The 24,008-nt window shown below is 48.5% G+C and overlaps 1 protein-coding gene and 1 long non-coding RNA gene across 2 annotated transcripts in view; one reads left to right on the top strand and one right to left on the bottom strand.

Annotated features, from left to right (window-relative positions):
* Nucleotides 1-1,373: 1,373 nt before the first annotated feature.
* On the top strand, nucleotides 1,374-5,491 carry LOC116781137. The gene is made up of 3 exons (XR_004354774.1): nucleotides 1,374-1,493; nucleotides 2,473-2,664; nucleotides 4,219-5,491. It is a non-coding gene; the product is annotated as an uncharacterized LOC116781137 (long non-coding RNA).
* Nucleotides 5,492-7,824: 2,333 nt separating this feature from the next.
* Nucleotides 7,825-24,008, bottom strand: part of UBE2R2 (ubiquitin conjugating enzyme E2 R2) — a 53,856-nt gene continuing 37,672 nt past the window's right edge. The window contains exons 2-5 of the mRNA XM_032676035.1: nucleotides 19,405-19,491; nucleotides 15,779-15,876; nucleotides 12,263-12,397; nucleotides 7,825-10,947 (exon numbers count right to left, since the gene is read on the bottom strand). Of these exons, the coding sequence (XP_032531926.1) occupies nucleotides 10,728-10,947; nucleotides 12,263-12,397; nucleotides 15,779-15,876; nucleotides 19,405-19,491 (540 nt within the window). The 3' untranslated portion in view covers nucleotides 7,825-10,727. The remainder of the gene's footprint in view (nucleotides 10,948-12,262; nucleotides 12,398-15,778; nucleotides 15,877-19,404; nucleotides 19,492-24,008) is intronic.

The raw sequence follows: 24,008 nt of genomic DNA, 5'->3' as shown, positions 1-24,008 counted from the left end.
CTGCTCTGGAGTGGGGTTTAGTAGGGCGATCTCCCAGTGCTGTGCAGTGAGCACAGCAGCCAGCGTTGCACAGGGTCATGATCCAAGCTGTTTCTCCATCTCCCGTACACAAAATGCTTCTCTAATGGCCCAAGTGTTCCTTCTAAACCTCGTGGCTGAACTCTGCGTATGGGGTTTGTGTGGCTGATGTGCAGCTTTGTCCACAATTATACATGGGAGAGATGGTGAGCTCTTTCCCCTGCCAAAGTTTTCTTTGCTGAAGAACATAGTGATCCTTCAGCAGTGCCGTGTTTGTGAAACATGAGCAGTTGGATGCTGCTGCTGAAATGGTCCTCTGGGAAACGATGGCTAGATTTCAAGTTTCTTGGTAGGCCTCTGAAACAGCCGTGTGTTATGGGCGAGCAGGACACCTCACACATCTCTGGGCTGTCAAGCTGCTGTCTGTACACCCTGTAACTCACGTTGTGTCATGCCTGGAAGTGTTTCCTCTGTGACTATAAAGGCTGAAGAATTTACACAGCTCATATGAAAGCTTTATTCTGCATATGCTGGTTAGACCTGCAAAGTGTATACTGAACTGCTTAGCACTAACTAGTTCATCCTTGGGCTTAAGCAAATACCAAGCTTTGCTCTGCATTTGAAACACCAGGTGATCATGGTCTCCTTGGTGGACAAGCAATCCAAAAAAGAGCAGTGTTTGGAGGAGGGTTACAGGCTTGAAGTAACCTGTGTTGCTAAGGAGTGCACACCTTCTGAGTCCAGTCCTCTGAGTCAACTGCCAAAGGAACTGCTGGTTTTATTCTGATCCAAGTGAAATGATCAGAGCCAGTGTGAATAACTGTCTGGTTTGAGAGCCACCTTGCTGGTGAGCGTTTCTGAGCCTGTTGTGCCGCCAGACAGTCCTGGTGGAAGCCAGACTGAGTCAGTGATGTCCCTGGTGTCAGGGCAGGGCAGCATCGCAGGCCTCACTCTTCTGCAGGATGTGAAAGGACAGGGGCTCAGATGTGTTGGAGATGCTGAGTCTCATTGCTCAGGGCACCACTGGAAGGCCCTTGAATGCTGCAGAAGAGCCAAATGCCCCCCTGATCCTAGGGGAAATCTGGCTTTTTGTGAGCTTAAACGAGTATTCAGTGCAACCAGCTGCTGCCTGGTGAAGTGCACTGGAATCCAATTGGTAACTGCTGGGTTATGGACCTGTGTGATTTATCCCAGTGGGCTGGCTTCCCGCTTTGCAGTGAGAACGAGGAACTGAGCCCTTTTTCCTGTTCCCGTGTGGGGTTGCCGTAGGTCTGAGATCCCGGGAACCCTGCTGGGCTGGCCAGTGGCAGGGCAGTGCATCCACTGAGGCTGCTGGAGGCACTGGGAGCAAAGCATGGGATCGTGCTGGGTGACATTGTCATTGTGGGTGGCATTTTTGTTTTCCAGGTGTTTCTGTGACCTCAAGTAACACGGGTGTGCCTGATATCAGCGGCTCAGTCTATAACAAGACTCAGGTGAGCAACGCTGGACCCCCCTTCATGGCCCAAGGCCAGGCCCGTGACTCCCCTTCTGTTCCCAGGCTGGCCAGTCTCAGGGTCAGCAGGCCGTGGCATCTGTAACGCTGGCTCTGCTTGCTGTTGGACTTGTCCTCTGTCGCACTGTTCCTGCTGTGTCAGCTCCTGACAGCAGCTGCTGGCAGAGGCTCAGCGCTCCCTGTGCCGCACGCTGCCCAAGCTACCCCATGCCAGCACTGTCCTGGGTGCAAATGAAATGTGATGGGTGATAGGATTTTTAGTCTAAATAGCTCCCAAAGCAGGAGAGTTGAGAGGCCTCTCGCTTTTCACCAGAGGAACTAGGCAGTAGTGCCCATCCCTATGCCCAGGAATCCCTGTCCCACAGTCTTCTGGGGCCATTGCTCATTGTGCAACTTCCCAGCAAAGCAGGAGGTGCCTTGACAAGCTGGGCAGTTGGCTTACGTCCAGCTCCTGTTTGCTCCTCCCTGCACCTTCAGCCAGGGTAATTGGTGCCTGACTGTGATCCATACTTAACAGGTAGCAAGCCAGCTGTCAGCTACATGCTTAGAGTTAGGCGTCAGGCTTTGGCCAGCAAGAGGAAAATATTACTGCAAGCTTTTGCATTTTTGTTGGACTGCCCTGGGTAGGTCAAGTAGTTCCAGGCTGAGCCCACTCAGTGTGAGAAGGACTGATCAGGCAGCTGCTGCCATCCCACATCCCTCTGAATGAAAGGAGGTCAGGGGAAAAAGGAACACAATAGCCGTGAAAATAAAAATGTCCAAACCATTAGTGCAGAAATATGGGTAAGAACAGGAGCTGAAACTCATCCTCAAGGGTGCTGGCAGGTATTCAGTGTGACCTGGCTTGCTCATGGGGTCGGTCAAAGGTTCAGGGCAATGTGTATTTGGGCCACTCTGTTTCTCGTCTGGCTTGGGCTGCTCACATCAGTCTGACACTGTGCCTGTTGCCTCCTGTGCAGACGTTTGACAAGCAGGGATTCCATGCTGGCACTCCGCCTCCCTTCAGCCTGCCCTCTGCTCTCGGATCCACTGGGCCCCTGAACCCTGGTGCTGCCCCAGGTTATGCTCCAGCCCCGTTTCTCCATATCCTCCCTGCGCATCAGCAGCCTCATTCCCAGATGCTGCATCACCACCTTCAGCAGGATGGGCAGGTGAGTCGGCCCCGTCTGCCTCTGCAGCTGCCCAAGCGCATTGCTCCCCCCATCCCTGTAGAGTCTTGGGGGAGTTGTTTTTTTCTGGTGTTTGCTTTGCTCACTGGGAAAGGGCCTTGGCAGCGATTGCAGACTGACAGACTTGATGCTGTTGGCCAGCCTGGGAATGGAACCTCATGAAGTTCAGCAAAGGGAAGTGCCAAGTCCTGCCCCTGGGGAGAAACAGCCCCATGCACCAACATATATTAGGGACCACCCAGCTGGAAAGCAGCTCAACAGAAAAAGCCCTGGGGGTCCTGGTGGGCACCAACTTGACCATGAGCCAGCAAAGTGCCCTTGCAGCAAAAAAGGACAACAGGATCCTGAACTGCCCTAGGCACAGCATTGCCAGCAGGTTGAGGGAACTGATCCTTGCCCTCAGCTCAGCACTGGCGAGGCCACAGCTGCAGCATTGTATCCAGTTCTTGGCTTCCCACTACGGGAGAGGTGTGGACACACTGGAGACAGTCCAGTGAAGAACCATAAGGATGATGAAGGGACTGGATCATGTTTCCTGTGAGGAAAGGCTGAGAACTGGGACAGTTCAGCCTGGAGAGCACTGAGAGGGGATCTCATCAATGTACAGAAATACCCAAAGGGAGGGTGTAAAGAGGAATGGAGCCAGGCTCTTTCCACTGGTGCCCAGTGACAGGAACAGAGGCATTGGGCACAAACTGGGACACAGGATGTTCTCTCTGAACATCAGGGAACATGTTTTTACTGGGATGGTGACCAAGCCCTGGCACAGGTTGCCAAGGAAGGTGGTGGAGTCTCCATCCTTGGAGCTGTCTGGACATGGTGCTGGGCAGCAGGCTCTGGGTGATACTGCTCAAGCACAGGGGTCAGACAAGATGCCTCCAGAGGTCCCTGCCAGCCTCAGCCAGGCTGTGACTCTGTGAAGAGCCCATCCTGATGTGGAGTGTGGAGAGATGGGCTGAGGGGTGAAGCTGAGGCAGGTGCTGCTGTGCCTTGCCTGCGGCAGGAGAGCGGACGTGAGCACTTGGGACTATGATTCTGGGGGAAAACGAAACATCCCCTTGTAGAATACATGTCAGCTCCAATTTGATTTCACCTGCACACTTGTTTCCTTTCCTCAGTCTAAATATTCCCTGGAAGAACAGAGTGTTCAACCTTGGGAGTCCAGAAATAGGACATGCTTTTGCACTCCAAATGTGGGACATCCTTGTCTGTTGTGCCACCTCTGTTCACCTTGGGAGAGCTCCTTTGCTGTCCCCAGTCCTGCTCCTCACTTTCCTTGTGCTTGACCCTGTCTTGGGTGGCAGGCAGTGGGATGGTGCATTCCCAAGCTCCTTCTTGTTGTCCCTGTGCCCGTTCATCCTGGATTGCAGGATGCAGAGATGTTGCAGGGCAGGAACAGATCCATTTTGGGGGTAGCATCTCTGCTTTGGTGGGTGTGGGGGCTGTCCCTGGTGATGTCTGGGTGGGCCTGTCATTCCCGGGAGCTCTGAGGCTGTGGCAGCTGATGCCCATGTCTCCTTTGCTTCCCATTTCTAGGGTGGATCTGGCCAACGCAACCAACCCAGCACCATGCAGCAAAAGTCTCAGGCTACCAAAACCGCCTATGGCACTTCTCCATACTGGACAAACTAAATCCGAAATGGGGGAAGGGAGAGAGAACGAAAGGAGAGAAGGAAAAAGAAAAAAAAGAAAAAAAAAAAAAGAAAACAGAAAAAGGAAAACAAAAGCCGAAGCCCATTCCTGGAATTATTAGGAGAAGTAACTGCTCAGCCAAACGTCTGTGCGGGGAGAACTGCAGCCAGCCAGCCATCCTCTGTGTGACTCGCCTGCTTCCTCTTTGAGTTGCTGTTGTATGTAATATATTTATGTATGTATTTGTAAATGTAATAGAGCCTAAATGTGGTTTTCTGCATCTTGAAGCCTCTTTTATTTTCTTTGTAGGAAAACTAATTATTCATTTTCCATCTGCACCAGGGCATCCTTCCTTCCTTTTTTTTTTCTTTTTTTTTTTAAGCTCTATGGGTTTTTGAACTCTGTCAGACAAAAGACAAACTGCGCCTTTTTTTTTTCTTGTTGTTGTAGAGCTGGATCCCATTTATTGAATGCAGTTCTAAATTCAGGCAAATAAGGAGACCTGCCCTTCCAAAAAAGCAAAGCAAGATGTGTCCTGTTGGGTTTATATCTATCCCTAGCCCCCAGTATAGCTGTTATTTTAAAGAGGGGGAAAATAAAAGAAAGAAAAAGAATTTTTTTATCGGCCTTCCCCTTTCTTTCATCTCCTCCTTCCCTCCTGCTGTGCAAGACAAACTTTCATGGGCTGTTTTGTCATTGTGGCCTTGAGCTGCAGCCTCACCTTTGAATTTTTCAGTTTTTTGATAATAATAATAATAAAAAAAAAAGGACAGGATTTTCTGTTTTGGTTTTTTGGTTTTGGTTTGTTTGGTTTTTTTTGGTTTGGTTTTTTTTTTGTTGTTGTTGTTTATTTGTTTTTGGGGATTTTTGTTGTTGTTTTTCTCTAGCAAGAGACTGGATGGCTCCTGGAACCTCCTTTGCATCATTAGAGGCAAAAACTATGTAGCGGTTTCTTAAATAAAAGTATAAGCTGTGTCTTGTACATCTTTTTGCCCTGAGCCACCCTCCCAGGAAAGCCAGAGCGACTGGATGGAAACTTCATCTGTCCCTCCCTACTTTTTTTAAAACAAAGGCCCTCGAGGCAACTCCTGGTCCTTCTTGTCCTACACCAGTGCGGTGAATGTTCTAGGATTTTCATTTCTTTATAGCCCTTCCTCCACCTAATAAAGATCTGAGCGTATCACTGGTGTTTGTCTGCATTTTCAAAGGCTCCAGGAGGAGTGTTACAGCCTGTCCCTTTCCACCTGCTCCTGCAAAAGGAGCTGAGCTGGGAGGGTAAGAGCAGCAGGTGGGTCTGACCAAGGTGAGTTCCCTCGAGGGCCGGGAGCTCTCAGACAGCTGCAGCAGGGATGGGATCAGGGCAGCACCCTGACTCCCACCAGCAGCATTGTCTCTGCCCTTGGAGTCTTCTGGGGGGGGTGCTGTGAGTCCCTGTGGAGCAGCTGGGATGGAGAGGGAGCAGAGCTGCAGCACTGCCCTCCCTTGCTTTGCCCACGAGGTCCATGGGCTGCACTGGGAGGAAGGGCAGTGGTGAGGGTTCCCAAGGGAAGTCTTCTGCTTATCCTCCTGAGCAGCAGAGGAAGTGGGTAAATATGTAGCACACAACAGGCAAGGGATTCTTTTTTCCCCTCAAGATCCACAAGAAAAATTGTTTCTATCCTGAGAACCACTTTTCATTCTCTGTTACCAGCTCTCAGGCCCTCTGGGACCTAGTTGTCACCCAGCCCTCCCCCAGCCTCTGAGCAGCACAAGAACTGCTCTGGCCTTCCTCTGCCCTGGCTCAGGTTTTGACACTGGTTGAACTCCAGCAGCTGCTGCAAGCTCTTGGCAGCTGCTGTCCCACTGCCACCAACTTTGGGATGTCAAGGAGGGCAAGGATACGTCTGCAGGCTGGGGTCTGTCAGTTTGTACAAGGGCTGTACAAGCAGCTGTGGCCTTACAGCAACAGCACCTCATTTACCCGTGGTCTGAGCTGCTGCCTCACAGGAGTTCTTCACAAAAACCCCCCAGAGCTGCCTTCACACACTTGAGTTCTTGTTTATAGATACCTGGTGCTGCCCTGCAGGTGTAGCTCAGTCCTTCTGTGTGTGTCAGGGTCCAGAAGCAGCTGGAGCTGGGGAAAGGCAGCAGGTGCCAGTTGGTGCCAGCCCACAGCAGGCCCTGAGCCTCGGATTCCTGGCAGAGCTGCTGCAAAGCACTCCAGTGCTTCTCCACTGACCCCAGCCAGGCAACTTCCATCCTCAGCCTGGCTGTGAGCACAGAAGGGCAGCACATGGACTGTGCTGTCCTGCAGCACCCTCCTCCTCCCCAGCACCCGGCAGCCAAGGCAGCTCCAGCACCTTCCCAGCTGCTCTGAGGTCCTGCCCACAGGCAGTGTCGCAGTCAGCCACATGTAGGCTCTTCTGCTTTCCTCGTGAGACTCAACAAGGTGTTCTGCCCTTTCCCTACACCGTCACTGCGCAGGCTCGAAGGGTAAAGACCCTTCCCAAATCTTCGTTCGCGAAGACTGGCCATACACAGTTCCTGCAGGACTCTGCAGCAATTTCCCCTCTAAGCCCAGTTCCAGGCACTGATGGCAGAGTCGAGGTAGCCCAGCTGTACTTGGCTGTCAAGGAAAGGCAGGGGAACCCCCCCTCCATGCTGGAGAGGCAGGCGGGTTTGCTGGATGGGCTGGAGCTGGAGGGAGCAGCTCCTGGCAGTTCTGGGCAGCCCAGTGCTGGAGAGCCAGGCAGGAGATATAAGCAAGCCAACTCCCAGACAGCACCATCCTTCTGTGTCCCATTCCCCGGTATGGAGACTTTTGGGAAGGCAGCTCCAAAATGCCACCACCATTCTTCCAGCACAGCTGTGCAGCCAAAGCAGTTGGCCCCAACTACATTTGACTGGGCAGTTGCTGCACTGCCATCGATGCCAAGTGCAGCCAGTGCAATTCCCTGACGTTTGTCCCGCTAATTTTAGTCCAACTGCAGCATCAAGGCACAGCAAACACACTTCTCCTCTCCCGGGAACAGTGTTGGCCAGGCAGGGCCAGCAGCCATGACCTCAATTTCTCTGCCAGGCTTCTGCATGAGGCCAAAGCCATTCCCTGCCCCAGCAGTGGAGGTCCTTGCTGCCGTGTCTGATCCTTTCAGGAGCGCTGAGCTCCTGCCCTGCCAGAGCACCGACCACCAGCAGCACCACGGCCTCATGGCAGCAGCTCTGACCTGTGTCCTGCTTCCCCGCTCCAGTCACGAATCCATGAACCAACTTCTCACTTGTCTCCCCCTTCCTGACTTAGGAAGACTAAATACAACAGCAAAGCCCGTGGCCTTTTCCCAAAGTCCTCCTCTAAATCAGCTTGTTCTTTAGTCTTAGGTGTGGGCAGCTGTCAAACAGTGGCTTTATTTCCCAGTAACCTCGCAGATTTTTGTGTACGGGTGTATGCATTGATACCAGAGCAGCACTGAGCTTGTCATTCAAAGCTCTGAATAACCCAAGCAACGTAACCAGGGAAGTAACAGTACAGAGATATTTTCATTTCACATTTTTATTAGTAGACAGATGTGCAGAAAAGACAAAATATAACTACTGAAGGGGAAGACAACACAAAAATGCATCAGTTAATTCTTTCTGGTAAATTATACTGAAGAAAAAAAAGGAAAACATCTGGGAGTTCAGCTAAGAAAACTACTAAGAAATCTAGTGTACCCTGCTGGTTTCAGAATGGTTGAAAACTGCATTTGAAGGGACTTGTAAGTTGCAAATGTAAACGCTAATATTGGCTGAAACGGGAGAAAAAGGGTTAAGAAAGAAAACCAGAATACACAGAGTAGGTAAACATTTTTCTGCAATCATCTCTTAAATAGTTTCAAAAAAATCCCCTCATACTTCAGTTGTATCTGAAAAAAAGGAAACCAGCAAGTCAACAAGCAATGACACTGCACAAGACAGTGGGGAAGAGAAATTAGTCTGGTTATTGTCGGAGCGCTCAAAAGAGGTTGCTTTCTTGTCTTTAGAAAAAGGGTAAAACAAGAGTCATAATAATGCATCTTACAACACCAAGCTTGGAAATACAAGTCACTGGAGAGTATACAGTGAAGACGGTCAAAAGTACAAGGGAAATCCTGAAAGATGCAGTATCCTCATTTCCAACCCAGCCATCAGCACAGCCAGCATTGCCACACTCTGCTCCTTCACTGCCCCCAGCCACCTGAAAGCTGAAGGTTGGTGCCCCTGTCCCGGGGTGGCCCTTTTGCCACCCCCAGTGCCACCCTCGCAGGGCTGGTGTGAGGCTGGGGGTGTCCCACACTCACTGGATGCAGGGGAGCCCCGCTGCCAGCTCCAAAAAGCACCTGGGGCTGAGTCAGTCCTTGCTGGAAGGTGGAGCTGAAGGAGCAGGACACCTCAGGAGGGTGCAGCTGCCTTTCCAGGTAACATGCAAGCAGGAGGGCAGAGGGCCATGGGAAGCAGCTGGGACAAGGAATCACCACTTGGGCTGCCTCCACTCCCTGGGGGCAAAGGGATGCACATCCCCAGGCAGGGGCTGTCCCTGCTGCAGCAAACCCCTGCCAAGCAACACTGAAAACAGATCTGCCTTGCTCATTTCACAGGGAACCCCACAGGCCTTCCTCCCCTCCCTGAGGGCTGCCTTCCCCTCCTCTCCCTCCAGGCAGCACACTCAGTCTTGCCTGCTCAGTCTTGCCCGGGGCACAGCTGCTCCCAAACAAAGCCTGATCCCACCGAAGCACCCCTGGAGAGGCCCCAGCTGGTGACGTACCATGGAAAACCCTGAGATACATGGAAGAGAGGAGCAGGCCCTGGCCATGGTGACACCTCTGTACCTGTAGGGACCAAGGGTCTCACCAAAGCAGGGGCAGCACCCCTGAGCTGCTCTGGGGCTGCCAGGGCTGGCAGCCCATCCAGGGATCATGCACAAGGTGAACTCGGGGCACTGCACCACAGCCAAACATGAAGAGCTGCAACACGGTCAGGGTGCTGAGGGACTGGGGAAGAGGGTTCTGAGACAGGAACATGCATGATTCGATCCCCCTGCCCACTATGGTGGGCCCTAAGCTCTGCCAAGAGCTCCCAGAAACATGTGGGAGGGCGAGCTCAGGGCACCAGCTGAATGAAGCATGATGCTGAAGACAGACCCTGCTGCTGGCCTTCCCTTCCAGCCCGAAAGTCCCCCTCTCTCCTGGGGGGCTTGTTTGCCTGTGCCCCAGCCAGGTGGACAAGGGAGAGCCCAGCATCACCCACCCTCTGCCCTGGGGGGCACTGGGACAGCCTGGACACCCCAGGCAGGTACCAAGGGGAGCTCCGATCTCTGCCAGCCCCGCAGAGCCCGAGGGGCTGCAGCAGAGCTGCACCGACCCACAGGTGACCTACATAGGCAACAGAAAGCTGCGCAGGGCTGGGGATGCAGGAAGCAAGGGCTGCTAGTGAGCTCTGGGGCAGGAGGCTACTGGTCTCTCCTACTGCCAAAAAAGAAGTTCAGGATAAATGGTAGCCCACTGGGCAGCAGGAGGCACATCTGTTCTCATCCCTGCAGAGAGGGGCAGCTGGCAGCAGATGCCAGTAGAACAGCTAAACTGAATTTCTGCAACCCTATCCTAGTCTGAAAAAAGAACAATGAAAAAAAATAAATAGCAACCCAGGGCTCAGTTGTACAGACGTGAAGTGTTAAGTGTTTATTTTAGGGTTCATCTCACAAGCCTTTTCCAGAGACAAAGCTGATTGTGCCCTCTGGGGCTCCAGGGGCCAGCTATTTCCTAACTTAGTAGGCTGAAAAGGAATACTGTACCTTTCAGTGACATCCCATCAAGCTCAACACACAGTAGCTTTACACTCTCCGCCCCACACCTCATAAAGGAAAAGCCACCACCACAAGGCTAAACGAATGTACACACGCTATTATTGTAAATGGAGCAGCTAAACCTTGGCAATTTGCTTCGTGGGGATTTTTTTTCTTCCCAGTAAATGCAGCACTTGAGCTCCTGAAAACCCGGCTTCCAATGGGTTTGTTCCAGCTTTAAATACATTAAACATCTCAATGCAAGACTGTATTTAATTCAAGAATCTAAACGCGAGCAAACCTGTTTTGCTGTGAGCGTTTTGTAGAGAAGTGAAAAGGGGAGTTTCTTTTTTAAAAAGAAATCGTAATACAGTGATGAAAGGGTTAAGAATGCAAGAATTCAGACATTCTGTGGAGGGTCTCTAAGAGGTCCATAAAAAAGGAGCAAACAGATCCATACAACAGGAGACAGCAGGAGACAAAGTTTTGTGTTGGGTTTTTTTTTTGTTTGTTTTTTTTTTCTTTTTTTCATTTTTTTTTGACACCCCCCCCCACTTTTTTTGCTGGACTGCTGCTAGGTTACCGCTGCTCCCTTCTGGCCTGAGTCGGCAGGGCAGTACAGGGGCATAGAGGGAGCAGGTCACGACTCCTCGTTGCCAGAATCATCATCATCGTAACAGTCGGCGTCCTCCTCCTCCTCGTCCTCGTCGTCAATGTCGTCATCGTACAAGTCGTCGTAAAGCAAATCTGAACTGTTGTCATTGGAAGGCACTTTAGTTTTGATGCAGTACTCTGCCAGTGTAGTGGGGACCTTCACGCCATCCTTCTCTGCCTCAGCTTTGGTAGCCAAAACCTGTTTCCTGTGGGGAGAAGGACACAGCGGGAACCTGAGCAGGGCCGTGTGCCAGCGGCAGCTCGGCTGGACTCCCACCTCCCAGCCAGCCCCCAGCCCAGCTCTCCTGGCAGCTCAGAGTCAGGAGATCGGAGGTTTGGATAAAGCACCACAAACAGCATTGGAAACAGATTTAGTTCCTGCAGTCCCAGCCTTGGGAACATGCCAAGGGTGTTTGCAACAATATATGAAATCTGTTATTTCACAGGACTCTACATAAGAGACCTGCCAGAGCTCAGAGCAAATTCCATTTGCTACAGGAGGGGTGGTCAGGGATTTCCTACAATGATTTATTGACTCCACCCTGACAGCTCTACCCCTGTGTGCTCAAAACTGCAATTCCCACAATTGCTTTGGCAGCTCTGAGCTCCAGAGCAGTCGGAGCCTGTGGCTGCACCCCGAGGCACAGCTGTAACCCCAGTGCTGCCTGGGGCTGGCAGAAGCCAAGTGTTTCCCATCCCCCTAGGACAGGCTCTGGCTGCTACCTCCCAGCAGGGAGGAGCAGATGGCAGCCTCGTCCCCTCACCCACCCGCCTGCTCCTCAGTCTGCCATTCTGTGTGCATGGAGTACATCCAGCTCCGCTGATGCTGAGGGAGCTGGAGGACTGAACCTCCCAGCTCGGCTCTCTGCACAAACACACTGCCCTGCCAGCTCCAAAAGGGGCACGTCCTGCTGGCACAGCTAGCACAGATGTGGCCTCAGCCAGCAGTCCCTCTCTAGGCTCTGCAGCAGCCCTGGCTCATGCTCACATCATCTCCCTGCGGCTCCTGATGAACCATGAACTTCTCAAAGGGCAGCACTGAGCAGTGCTTCCAGCTAATCAGACCCAGCTTTGCAAGGCCTTGCCAAATCCCACTGATAGTCCTTCGAATTGGAGGGACACGATTATGATTCATGCATGTATTAAGCACAGGAATCAGTACGATGCAGTCAGTTTCCACCACATCCCAAGCAATGCAGGGCTCAAAAGGCAAGCAGGGACTCCGACTGGGATTTACTAGTAGCCAATAGGTTTTGCAGAGCATCATGACAGATTAGTCTGAAAAAAGGACCATTTAAAGACATATTAGCCCAGTCCTCCTGCCCCAGAAGTTTGCACTGCTTCTGTGCGCTGAAAACTCTGGAGCAACCAGACGCATGGACTTGGAATAAGACGATAAAATTCATTTCCAAAGAAACAACTACTGCAAGAAATCGGTTTCAGCAAATTCTGGAAGCACCCTGTTTCACAGGATTCAACACAGGAGGCTGGTAGCACAGCATCCCACATGTAAAAGCTTACCTTATGATTTCGGCGTACTCCTTGTCTTTTCCTTTACTGTCCCTCCATTTCCTGAACATGACTGATGCATCCACGTTGGCTGGGGAGAATGTGTTGGGCTCATTAAGCAAAGAGATTACACTCAGTAAGATAGTCCTGAAAGAGGTAACCACAACAGCAGAGTCAGAGCTAACGCACTCATGGGTTCTGGATGCCGACGACTTCTCTGGATGATGCATCAAAAACTTGTTTGAAGTCAAGTCTTAAGCTGAGAATAATATTTTAAGTGAGAGCAAGTATTTATGAACCTCACATCCTGGCCATCCATGAGGAAAGGTGACACAATATAAACCTCATGTGACTGCAGTTCAATGTGTCTGTGCACGTGTTTGTGACAGGGCAGCAGGCAAAGCCGCAACCAGAGCAGAATTCAGCTTGTCCACACCACTCACAGATGGTGTGGGGCCGGAAACCTGCTCAGTGAGCCTGTTCCTGCTGGCATGCAGCCTCGCAGCAGGAAGCCAGGCTGTTTGCCTGCCCTGCACAGGGAGAAGAACCATTAGGATCCAAGGCCATCAGAAAAGGCTGCACTGCTTTGTCCCTGCCCCACTGGGTGGTAAGAGGCTGAGACCGTGGGCAGGTCTCTTCTCTCCTCAGCTGATGCATCACTAAAAAAGCTGCAGCAGCAGCAGCAGCAGCGCTCGAGCACAGCAAGGGGAAGGCAGTGCAGATGTTTTTCAACACCCAGGCCAGCTGCCAAGGCCTAGAGGGATTCAGCTGCTGGTGCTCAGCAAAGCCAGCATGAGCCAGTCATGCAGCCCCAGCAGAAAGACAGCCTTCCAGGATTTCCAGCAGCAACCCACACCTCGCCAGCTGCCCTGCTCTGCTGGCATTTACCAGGGGCAAACACCACCCTCTTGCCTAAACCCTTCTCCTGTAGTTCCTACAACCCTCTGCACTTCAGCCCTTGTGCCACAACCAGCACAAACATCAACAGGGAGCCCCGCCAGGCAGCTCCGCACACCTGGACACCGCAACAGCTCCACCTGTCCCAGTGGTACTGCCAGCAACAGCTTCCCATCCGAGGGCAGGGAAGAACAAGAGACAAGGAGAAAGTCCTGAAACACAGCAGTACACAACAGCCCCTTTGCAGAACTTGGTTAAAGGAGACTTGGAGCCACAGTTGTATTTGCACTGATTCAGGGGCATGCTCAGAGCAGCATGTGCTGAGTGCATCTACCAGATCATAAATCTGGGATGCAGTTCCAGGAAATGCTTGGTCATTTTCTTTTTCTCATTCTTTTTCATTTTCTTTTTCTCATTCTTTTTCATTTTCTTTTTCTCATTGCTGATTTTCTTGAAAGGTTTTGAAACTAAACACTTGTGTCTGACCAGACTAGCATGGCTATCAGAAGAGTCTTATACAATTTATTTTCCAAATTATGTAACTCTGTGGGAAAAGAGATCTGCAGCTCTGGAAAAAAACTGTCTGGCCAGATTGGAACAATGGGCAGAAGAGATCATCTTCTACTTCATCTCAAGAATTCATTTAAAAGCCTTTGATTCTCAGCAAAGAGGCTGCAAAGCCACCATGTCAGCTCCAGCATCGTGCAGCAGCTTTACAGTAGAGCAAAGTCGATGGAAGGCCATGGACAAGAATTCGTGTCTGGATTTAGCATCTGCTCTCCCACACTTCCATCAACAGTGAGGAGAAGCCAATATTTCCACTGCGGTGCCCAGACTCCAAAGTCACTGCAAAGCTACTTAAATACAGCAAGGCAACTGATTTAGAGGTGAAGCTCTCTGAGCTCCACATTCCCAATCAGCACATCAGATCAGCACCATCACTGCTGACGTCCTAAAGATTGGACAGTCTTGTCCAACTCAAACCTGGCTGCTGTGGATAAGCAAGGGGAATAAAGTACAGTAACAGAAAGGCATCCCAGCACAGGGAGTCTGATAGGACAAAACCATTAAAAAAGTTCAACTGTGTGGAACTGAAAACCTCAGCATCAGGTACAAACTGCATGGACTGGACACAGGTTGAGGCTCTGGGATGATGCCAGGGATCACATTCTATCATGTTGTTTCTTGCAAGCTGACAGAGTAAAGACTGGTGATTTCAAGGCTGGTTCTGCTTCCTTACATCCCCCACCCCATTCTGGGGAACACTGAAGTGTTTTGAAGAGTTTACAGTGCTGTTGTCTTCAGAGGAGACTCTATACATCTCTGTACCACTAGGGAAGAGTAGCCAGCACAGGTTCAAGGAAACAGATCTGTTAAGGGCCTTTTCCTCTTCACATATCGACCAAAGGCTCAGAGACAGAAGGATTTCATCCCAAACAGACATGAGGTAGATTGGCTGGTGCTCTCAACCAACACATCCTATTATATTCCTTGTTGAAAAAGGATTTTTTTTTTTGCTCCAGCTGCTATCCACATTGTAGCCTCTCAGAGCCACCTTTAGAGGTGGGCATAGATTTGTCCTTGCACATTTTTGCTCTCCACTGTAAGTTAAAAGTTTTGGCTTAGGTTGTACTGATGGTTACGTTAGTGCATTGAGCTTTTTGCAGAGTCTTCCCCAATCTCAGGCAGTCAAAAAAGCCAAGAAAAATGGGAATCCTTGGGAAACAAGGCAATAGTGAGACAGGATATCATCTATCTGCACGAGACACAGATGTACCAACTTCTCACATGCTGTGCTGAGTTCTGGCCTGTGCAGCTCAAGGATAGGGAAGAGACAGGGGAGATGGAGAAGGGTAAACAGAATTATCAAAAAACCTCAACTGTAAGCCCTGACACCACTCCCTCAGCTCCATGGGACACAGGGAGCAGTTTTCTCTGCCACACAGATTACAGCTGCATTCCTTAACATCTTGCTGGGTGTTTGCTGTATTTATATTTACTCATGCCTGCCTCACATATCTCCCAGTGATGGGAAAGTCCATACTTGATTGTGTTTAAAAAAAACAATGAGCCTCCTTGACACCCTTAGAGGTGGAAGCACAAGTGCTCTCAAAGTTGAAGAATGACATTTTTCCCCTTTCAAAAACTTCATCTCTGGCAAACAAACACTAGAATGCCTTTGGTACTCAGTGATCCTTTGTTCTTCTGGCAGGAAGAAAACTACCCAACTAACTGCTCAAGATACCACGCAGCAGGACAGGAGACAGACAAACAACAGAAGGCAAACAAAAGGCTTCTACTGGGCCTAAATATGCAAAAATGTACTTTTCCATTAGTAGTATCCTGAAGAAGATAACAATGACTGGGAAAGGCTAGAACATTTGAAATAATTTGCCTTAAGAGCATGAAACCCTGTGAACAGGACAGAAGGCTCTACACTGTCAACTCAGTGTCAGGACACAGAGCATCTTCAGTACCTTCAGACAGCCTGGTAAGTCTGGTTTCCACTTGATTCAAGCCTTAAAACCCCAAAGCCTTAAATTCCCTTCTAAGCCTCTCCCAGCCTAGACCTTAGTCTTGTAGAGACAACAGGCCTTTGAAGTCAGTGTTGCACATCATATTCAGAGTTACCTGACGTTTTGGGTAGGGTTCCACCTCTCAGATGGCAGCTCTCCACTTTGTGGGTCATCTACAGGTGGGTGAAGAATTGAAATACATACATCTCCATTCTGCAAGACAGAAAAAAGCACTGAGAATAGCCTGGCTTGAGGCTGAAGTCTGGTGATTCAACTCCACCACTCTGGCTACCTCCTGAGCAGTTTAACCTTGTTGATATGAACACCCAAAAAAAAAAAAAAACAAAACCAAAACCCAAACCCAAACTGGTAAGAACTGGAGGTGGTTCTCCATTCATCCTGGATCTACTTTATTTATACACAAGGGTTAGTCTGCAAATTGGCAAAAAACCCAATCTAAAGTCAGAGACAGTCAGGTTTAAAGAATGTAGCAAAGCAAGCAAAAACAGTAATAAGACAGCATAAAACTAAATTGGTCTCCAGATAGCAAGCACTGTCACAGTCACAGAAATAAGCTTTAGTCACAGGAGATCCAAAGCAGGGTTAAAAAAATCTAGTGTTCCCAGTGGTAGCTGAGTTAGCTACAGGAATTTTTGAATTGAAGGGTTTATCACTCTCTACTAGCTCAGGTATGAAAACATTTGTTCTCCCAGGACACAAGGATGTTGAACAGATGGTGTGGGGCAGGCTTACACTGCTCCCCTAGGACACAGCTGTTCAAAATATCAGGTGAAAGAGCAGGAGATGCTCTCTGAAGGTTTCACTGAAAATCCCTTCCAGCACGTGAGATATTCTGGCAGCATATGGAAGCCATACAGCCACGTAATCCCCATTATGTGTTCTACTCACCACTGTTATGGCCTGAATATAGATTTAAAGCTCCATAATGCCTACCATTTATAAACATTTGAGGAAGCCTGTAAACCCAATTCTCCATCAGCAACAGCCCTCTGACACAACGACTTTGTAGGAATGCTGTGGCATTATCCATCACATCCGATATCCTCCACTAAAGTGCTCCAGGGACTCATGGGGTCCTGGTGCTTTACTGCAGGATGGGGTGAAGGTGCAGATGAGTCCTAAGGCCAGCCAGCAGATATTAGCCTCCCCAGGCCCCACTGGCTTACTCTCCCTTGCTGCTGGGGTGACGTACAAGTTCCTGGAGGCAGCCCCACACCTTCAGGAGGCACAGCCTGAGCTGAGGGGCAGCACTCACACTGCTCCCGGTCACTCCAATCCAAGGCACAGGTTGATGGCAGGATCAGTCCTGTTTAGGAATCCAGGATGGCAGCTCCCCACACACCTGGCCTCAGGCCCTTCCAGCACTGCTGGAGGGCAGAGCAGGGCTGCTCATAGCAACAGCATCTGTGCCTTTGAGCCCAAGCCAGTGATCGCAGCCACAGATTGCAGCAGCTCACCTGAAGGGCCTCGCAGACGTTTCAACTCACCTTGATTAACAATGACTCTTGTTTCATAGCCAAACAAGATCCTCCGTCAGCATTGGAGGGTTGTGATCAGGATCCAGATTTCAGTGGCGCACTAACCCCGCCAGGTTTGCTAACCTAGCCAGCCCTTGTCACTTTGAAGCAGGTTTTAGTGAAGAACACAGCAGTGCAGCACCTGGAGCTGCTGAATACCACAGCACGTACTTATGTTGCTGGAACAGTTTGCCATGAGAAGGCATTCTCCTTTTTAGGACTCCAATAGGCTTGTGCAACCTTGGAATTTTTTTAGTATCATTTTAAGGTGAAGTTAATTTTACTAACGTTAATTTATGTTCCCAGTCCATTACGTTTTTTTTAATAATTTTCTTTAGTTTTTCTTTTAACCACTTCCTGGGAGAACACAATGCTGGTGGCTCAGAGAAGACATCACAGCACTTGGCAGAAGTTCCTGAGGCGATTGGGTGAGCAGCACGTGGACAAGCAGATATTTGGCAATATGAAGATAATAGAGGGAAGCAAGGATATGAGAAGTTTCCCTCTTGCAATGATCAGTGTTATGTGTTTGGGAATTGCACTGCATTAGAGTCTGGAAGGGTAAAGGTGCAAGGGGGGCCTGGTGAGATCAGCACAAGGTTTTGGGATCAGGGTAGGAAAGGGGTGAGCCTTTCCCTACATACATTTTTGAAAGATACAAACAAAGAGGATGAGGTATTCATCTGCCAATGGGAAATAGCCACAATTCTATCTAGGACTGAGAACTCTTGTGTCATAAAAATAACAAACAAGTGAATGCAGTTTTACCAAAATTCAACTAGATGACCCAAGTAAAGTAGAGATGGGAAAAATACACCTTACTCAAGTCTCACTGCTCAGAACTGGAACATCAGCCCCAACCTCTCCAATCTGGTCCCACCAGCAGATTCTGTAAACTGCTGTTTTCTTTCATCTTCCTTGCACTAAAAGGGTTTCTTCTTTTCCCTCCTCCTGACAAACCCTCAAACCTCAAGCACTTTGCTGAGTTAGTCTCAGTTTCATTTGGAGTTATCCCAGTGCCTCATCTTCATTGCTTAACTGTTGTTTCCAAAACAGCCTGCAAGCTGCTTCAGATTCCCTCAGCTGCAAGAAATACTGCTACAACACAAACTACAAAGCTGAGAACTGGAGTATTTCAAGGGTAAACCCAAAATACACCCATCAAGTTTAGGGTTAGTTTCTCCTCCTACCTTCAGTTGTTTCTAGAGTTTCTAGAGCAAATTTTTCATCTTTCCCATCAGGACTGGGAGAGGTCCTCTCCAAGACTCCTTTTGTACATGTCATTTTGGTAACCATTTCCCACTTGCCTCCTGCAGGAGGATTTCTGGATTCAGAATCAATACCCACAGTATGGGTCTGCAAAAATCTGCAGGTCTCTTTATTTACCCATCGAACTCCCATGTAACTGGAATAGAGCCTCACAGAAAACCACCATCCCTGGCTACATGCAAGATTCTGTGCCAAGTACAAAGCCCAAGTAAGAAAACTCATCTGAGGATGTCCCTGGGCTTAGGGCAATCCCCATGAGCAGTCAACAATTAAAGCTGATTACTATCCTGTTCTGCACTGAAATTTGGCAAGGCTTTTAGCCATTTTTCACTTAGCCATCAGTGTTATCACCATGATACTGGAAGCACACCCATTCCAAACTGGGTATTTAGCAGCAAGAACTGGTCAGAAAAGGTCCAAGCCCAAGGCATCAACTGAAGCCATCATTTGTTCAGGGGAAGGAAGAGAAGTGACATTCCTCTTTTCAAGGGGGTCCAAAGGAAGCCTGCAGAACCTCTCATAGGGACACCTGTGATAAGGTTACAGACCTGCACCAACAAGAACACTTTTGAAAGGCCTCTAGATCCTCCAACTATTTGACCAGTGTTCCTGGCAGGCTGACACTTGTCTAGGATATCCAAAAGTTCAGCAAGGATTCAACTGACTCCACTAAAAGTCCAGTTTTGAATCAAAACAGGGCTTCAGCTTTCAAATACAGCTCTACCAAACTGGGTATTAATATTGAACCAATTGCTTCTGTACAGAACCACTCCCCTTCTGGACCTGCTATGTGGTTGTACCATGACCCAAATATTGACAGTCCACAGCCTTGACTACCCTCTGATTGTGACACACACAGGTAGTGAGTTTAAGATTAAGGAAGCAGAAAGCCTTCTCACGTGCCTGAAAAAGAGTTTTTTAAAAAACACCTTACCTCATAAATGTTGGGGTGCCACATTTTGGTCAGGAATCTGAAGGTAGGGGGTGAATATGGATAGTCGATAGGGAATTTAATGTGAGCCTGAAAAAAGAGAAAAATATTTTAGTTATGAAACAGAACAAAAAAAGAGCAACATGCAACCATTACAGTGAAAAGATTGGAAAAAACCCCCCACATCATTAGGGCTACTAAATTGCTCATTTTATGGGGGGGGGGGCACGGGTTTATAACCCTACATAGGTTCTTATGAGCAAAATGCTAACTGAACAAGAAAAATCTAAACACCCGGGCTGGTAATGCTCAGAAAACAAGCCAAAAAAAGGCATTTACCATGTCCTAATTCAAGAAACACTATTCAACAACTGTTGTTAAACAAGACAAAATATGCTGGAAAAGTTATAACTCAAGATACTACTGGGTTTAAAAGCAGGCTAAAAAAAATGTTTGCTGAGTTGAATAGACCTGGTTTACATTTGCCTGTGCAAATATTTAAAATTATTCTTTCCATAAGGAAAAGAATTTGTTACATAACCAAAGTTTTCTTGCCTTTCTTGTGCCAAAGTTAAGCTGGTCCACCTACCTGTGTTCCTAATGTTATGTTTTGTCACCACAGGCATTTTTAAGTCTCAATACTATCTGTGTCTGTTTAACAAATTAGTGCAACTTGATGAACTGAATATTGATGGGCAGTGACAGTAAAAGATTTCCTTCTAGAGGTCAGCCACCAGCTGTGGGGCACAACTCTGAGCTCAGTCAGTTGAGGGAAGGCTGCAGAGATCCCAGCTCTGGATATTAACTTCTCTGTCCTGCCATTCACAGCAGTCTGAATCCGGACTGAACAAGTGCCCAAAATACTCCTCTCTAAAAAGGGGACTTGCTGCGCTGTGGAGCACAAACTCTTCCCTGGGAACTGTTCAATCTGCCGACAAAGTCCCACCACCAACCCAGTGTGGGATCCCCAGAGAAGCTTCTCCTGGCCCCTGTTCCACGGCCAGGCTCATGTGCAACTGAACACGAGAAGAGATCCCAGAAGCAAGATTATGAGAGCAGAATTCCAGGCCACCCCCTTCCACTTAAGTGCCTAACCATGCCACTTGGGCACAGGGTGCTGGGCTTGTTCAACAAGACAAAGTTTTATTCCCAGAAACAGAAGTAGACAACGGAACAAACGGATTACTGAGCTGTGAAGTACTTGGCTACAGTTTTACTTATCTGCATACACACTTGCCTTGCAACCCAAATTTTATATGGGGTCAGAGTGCCAGGTAGCCAAGAAAAAAGAAGGCTTTCTGTTCACCTTTATGTAAGAAACTCATCAGGCTCACGTGGCTGTACGGTCTGTACATGCCTGCCCATGATAATGACTGTATGTGGGTATGTTGCAGCAGCACTGAGTCCTCACCCTGCAGTCATTTGCCACAGCACACTCACAACCTAGAGGTTTATGATCTGCTCAAATCCCAGCCCACGGTTTAAGGTCAGTTGCAGGAATGGCATCGCTCCAAGAGCAGTGAGCAAATGCCTCTTGTCACCACACCACTGCAGAACAGAGCGACTGCTGCAGCAAGGACATGCCTACAAGAAGCCACCCTGCACTGGGAGCAGAGCAGAGATTTACCCAGGGCAGAGCACATCCACTCCAGCTCAAGTTATTGCATCATGTAGCTGCAGACTCATTGGGACTACTGGGGTTTTCCCAAGAAAGCCCATTCCTGTGTCTACATGCAGTTTCGTGAGATCTAAGACATAAAACAGCCCATGGACTGAGATTAAAAATGCAAGAGACAACAAAACTCAGGATTGAGCTACCTACAAGATTTCTTGGCAGAATCTGTCTTGTATGCAGGTATAGTTTCCAGGAGACCGAAATAAAGAGCACTGTGGCAGCAGAGTACCAGAACTGACATGCTTATATCCCACATGGATGGTCAAGGAGTGCAGGTCTCATTTCTCTCAGTAAAAACTCTCTGCTCTCAAACTGTCTAACTCTGAGGGTTTTCTCTCAAGAAAGCCACTCCCAAAGCTGAGCCTGGAGCACCAGTTATGGTCCCTGTATGTGATGCAGACTCATGCAGAAGCTGTGGAGCCTGGAAGACTGTTCCAAACTTCTAAATCCTGTTGTACAGACACAAGTCTTTAGTAGAAGGGACTACCTGCCTACAATAATTATCATGTGGTGTTGTGTCACATGAAGGATGCTCTTGAGCTCTAGGGCTAGAAAATGCAACTGAAGAAATTAGAGAAATCTTCCCACACGGATGCAGCTAAGACACTGTAATCCATCACATATTTAGGGAAAGCAGTCACATTATGTGTTGATAAGCTATTTCTAACTAGCCTGTAATTGTTTAGCACATTGAGATGCTGTACTGGAGCATAAAGCCAAGTGAATCTTCTCTACAAACCTGATTTCAGAGCCAAAAGACACCAAAACATGAAACCTCACATTACAGGCTGGGATTTTTTCCAAACAAAAAGAGCACCACTTTCAGTCCCTGTGGTGAGATCATCCAGAATTTGAAAGTGAAACCAGATGCTTTTCCAGGCCATTACAAACAGGTCTGAGAGAATTACTCCACATCTCTTCTGCCAGAGGAAGCATGGGAAGTTATGTAAGCCCACTCTGCTCTCACTGAATGCTATTTGAGTTTCTGTGTGGGTTAAGCAAGCCAAGAAGTTCCAAGACAAGCTGCAAGACTGCTTGCAAAGATGCAGCAACAGCCATGATCACAGATCATTTTTTTTCCCATTGAAAGCTTGATTCTAACATGTTAAAAAACAAGAAGACCAAATTCAGCAATAAACTTATTTTCTAAATAGAGCTCCCAGAATGGTTTCCTCCCTACAACTTCACTGTGTAAGGCAAATCAGCTCATTTCTGTTAAATTCAGCCAGGCTGCTACGTACTAGAGAGTGGCAGAGTTTTCAGGCAGCTCTGTTACAGCCAGACAAATTTAGGAGGACTAAATGTGCAGCTCAGTGTCCCGTCCCCGTCCCCCCCCCCGCAAGTACCCAACAGTTACTGCATTCACCATGGGCTTCACTCCTCTAGCTGAGCTTAAATTGGAGAGAAATAACTCTGTTTTGGTGTTCTGATTTTAGCCAACTGCTTGTCATGGCTCTTTGACATCACTGAACACAGTCAATAGCCAGAAAGGTGGAGACCAGCCACCAGCCGTCCCCTCCTTCTCCAGTTTATAATTAGTCACATTTATAGTCCCTAGAAAAATAATAAACTCCTCTCAATAGTCCAGCCTGGCAGAAGATCCAACCCTTTACAGGCATTTACAGCTACTGCACAAGAACTTCAACATCCAAGTTACATCATGGCATGTATTTTAAGACTTCTACCAGCATGGTCACTTTGTTTCCTATTTTACTGCCTTGTTCCCATGGATCCTCAAAAATGACTGCACTTCAGCTTTGTAACCTTTCTTTTATTTCAATAAGGTGAAGCCACAGATTTTGCTATGCATGCCAGAAAAATAAGAGCCTCACCAGATCCCGTGTGATCTGACTGAAAACACAAACCTAGTATTTCTACCGAATTATTCACTGATTGAGTCAACCCCATGTAGCCAAGAGCATCCTGGCCTGGATCAGCAAAGGGTGGCCAGTGGGACTAACATAGGCAGGACTCCCTCCTAGCTTCAGCTGTCTAGAAATTCATTACTTGTAGCTGTAAATGACACTTGAGTAGTCTGACACGGATTTCCTACACTCCTCTCAAGCTGACAAAACTTAGAACCCTGGTTTTCAGGCAGCAAGGGTAGGAATGGTGAATCCATCCTACCTGCCCACTATAGAAAACTTCCTGGGGAAGTGCACACAATTCCTGGAAAGCCACCAGCATCACAACTGATTTGATTTGAGGGTAATGAGGAGCATAAGAAGCTTTAACAGTGGCCAGCACAGACTGCAGCTGCTCAGTGTTTCTGGAAGTGCCACTTACAGATAATTTTTATTTCCAAACATCACAAGCTTAATGCCAGCCCTACAAAAATACAGCATCAGTGAAGCCAAGCATCTTTTGAAAACTGTATTTAAGATCAGTTACAAAGGAAGTGCTTTGAGTTTCTAAGTTATTTTGAAATTATTTGTAATTATCTGCTACAGCCAGCCCACGGACAAGCTCCTACTGCCTCTGTGTGCAGGTACCATCACGGTCTCTTACAGATCACCCACCCTGCCCTGGTACTTGCAGACAGCTCAAGGCATCCCGGTTTTCCTTTGTAACAGGATGGCTAGGTTCCTTGCTGTGCACATTGTCCCTTTTCGTAGCAATTCCCACCTAATGATGGCTCCTGCCCACGTGCTGCTGACTGCTCCACACACTAAACATGCAGGAAAGGCAAGAAGAGGAACCACAGGCCACTACTGGGTTAAGATCTAATCACACAAAATGCTTTACTGCTTCTTGTGCATCAAGGATTGGCACGATTCATCTAATAGACTCTTCCACATTAAGCCTGGATTAGCGCATGCAGTGTTAAATACTGTGTGCCAGAAAACACGTTCAGTACAGGTCAGCAGGCAGTACCAAGCAGCCTTTTTCTCACATCCATGAGGTTTAAAGCACATCAGTATTGTCCAGCTCA

Source organism: Chiroxiphia lanceolata, chromosome Z (genome assembly GCF_009829145.1).
Source record: "Chiroxiphia lanceolata isolate bChiLan1 chromosome Z, bChiLan1.pri, whole genome shotgun sequence".
Classification (NCBI taxonomy): domain Eukaryota; kingdom Metazoa; phylum Chordata; class Aves; order Passeriformes; family Pipridae; genus Chiroxiphia; species Chiroxiphia lanceolata.
Note: the sequence above shows the minus strand (reverse complement) of the source record. Positions and strands in the feature narration are given on the sequence as shown.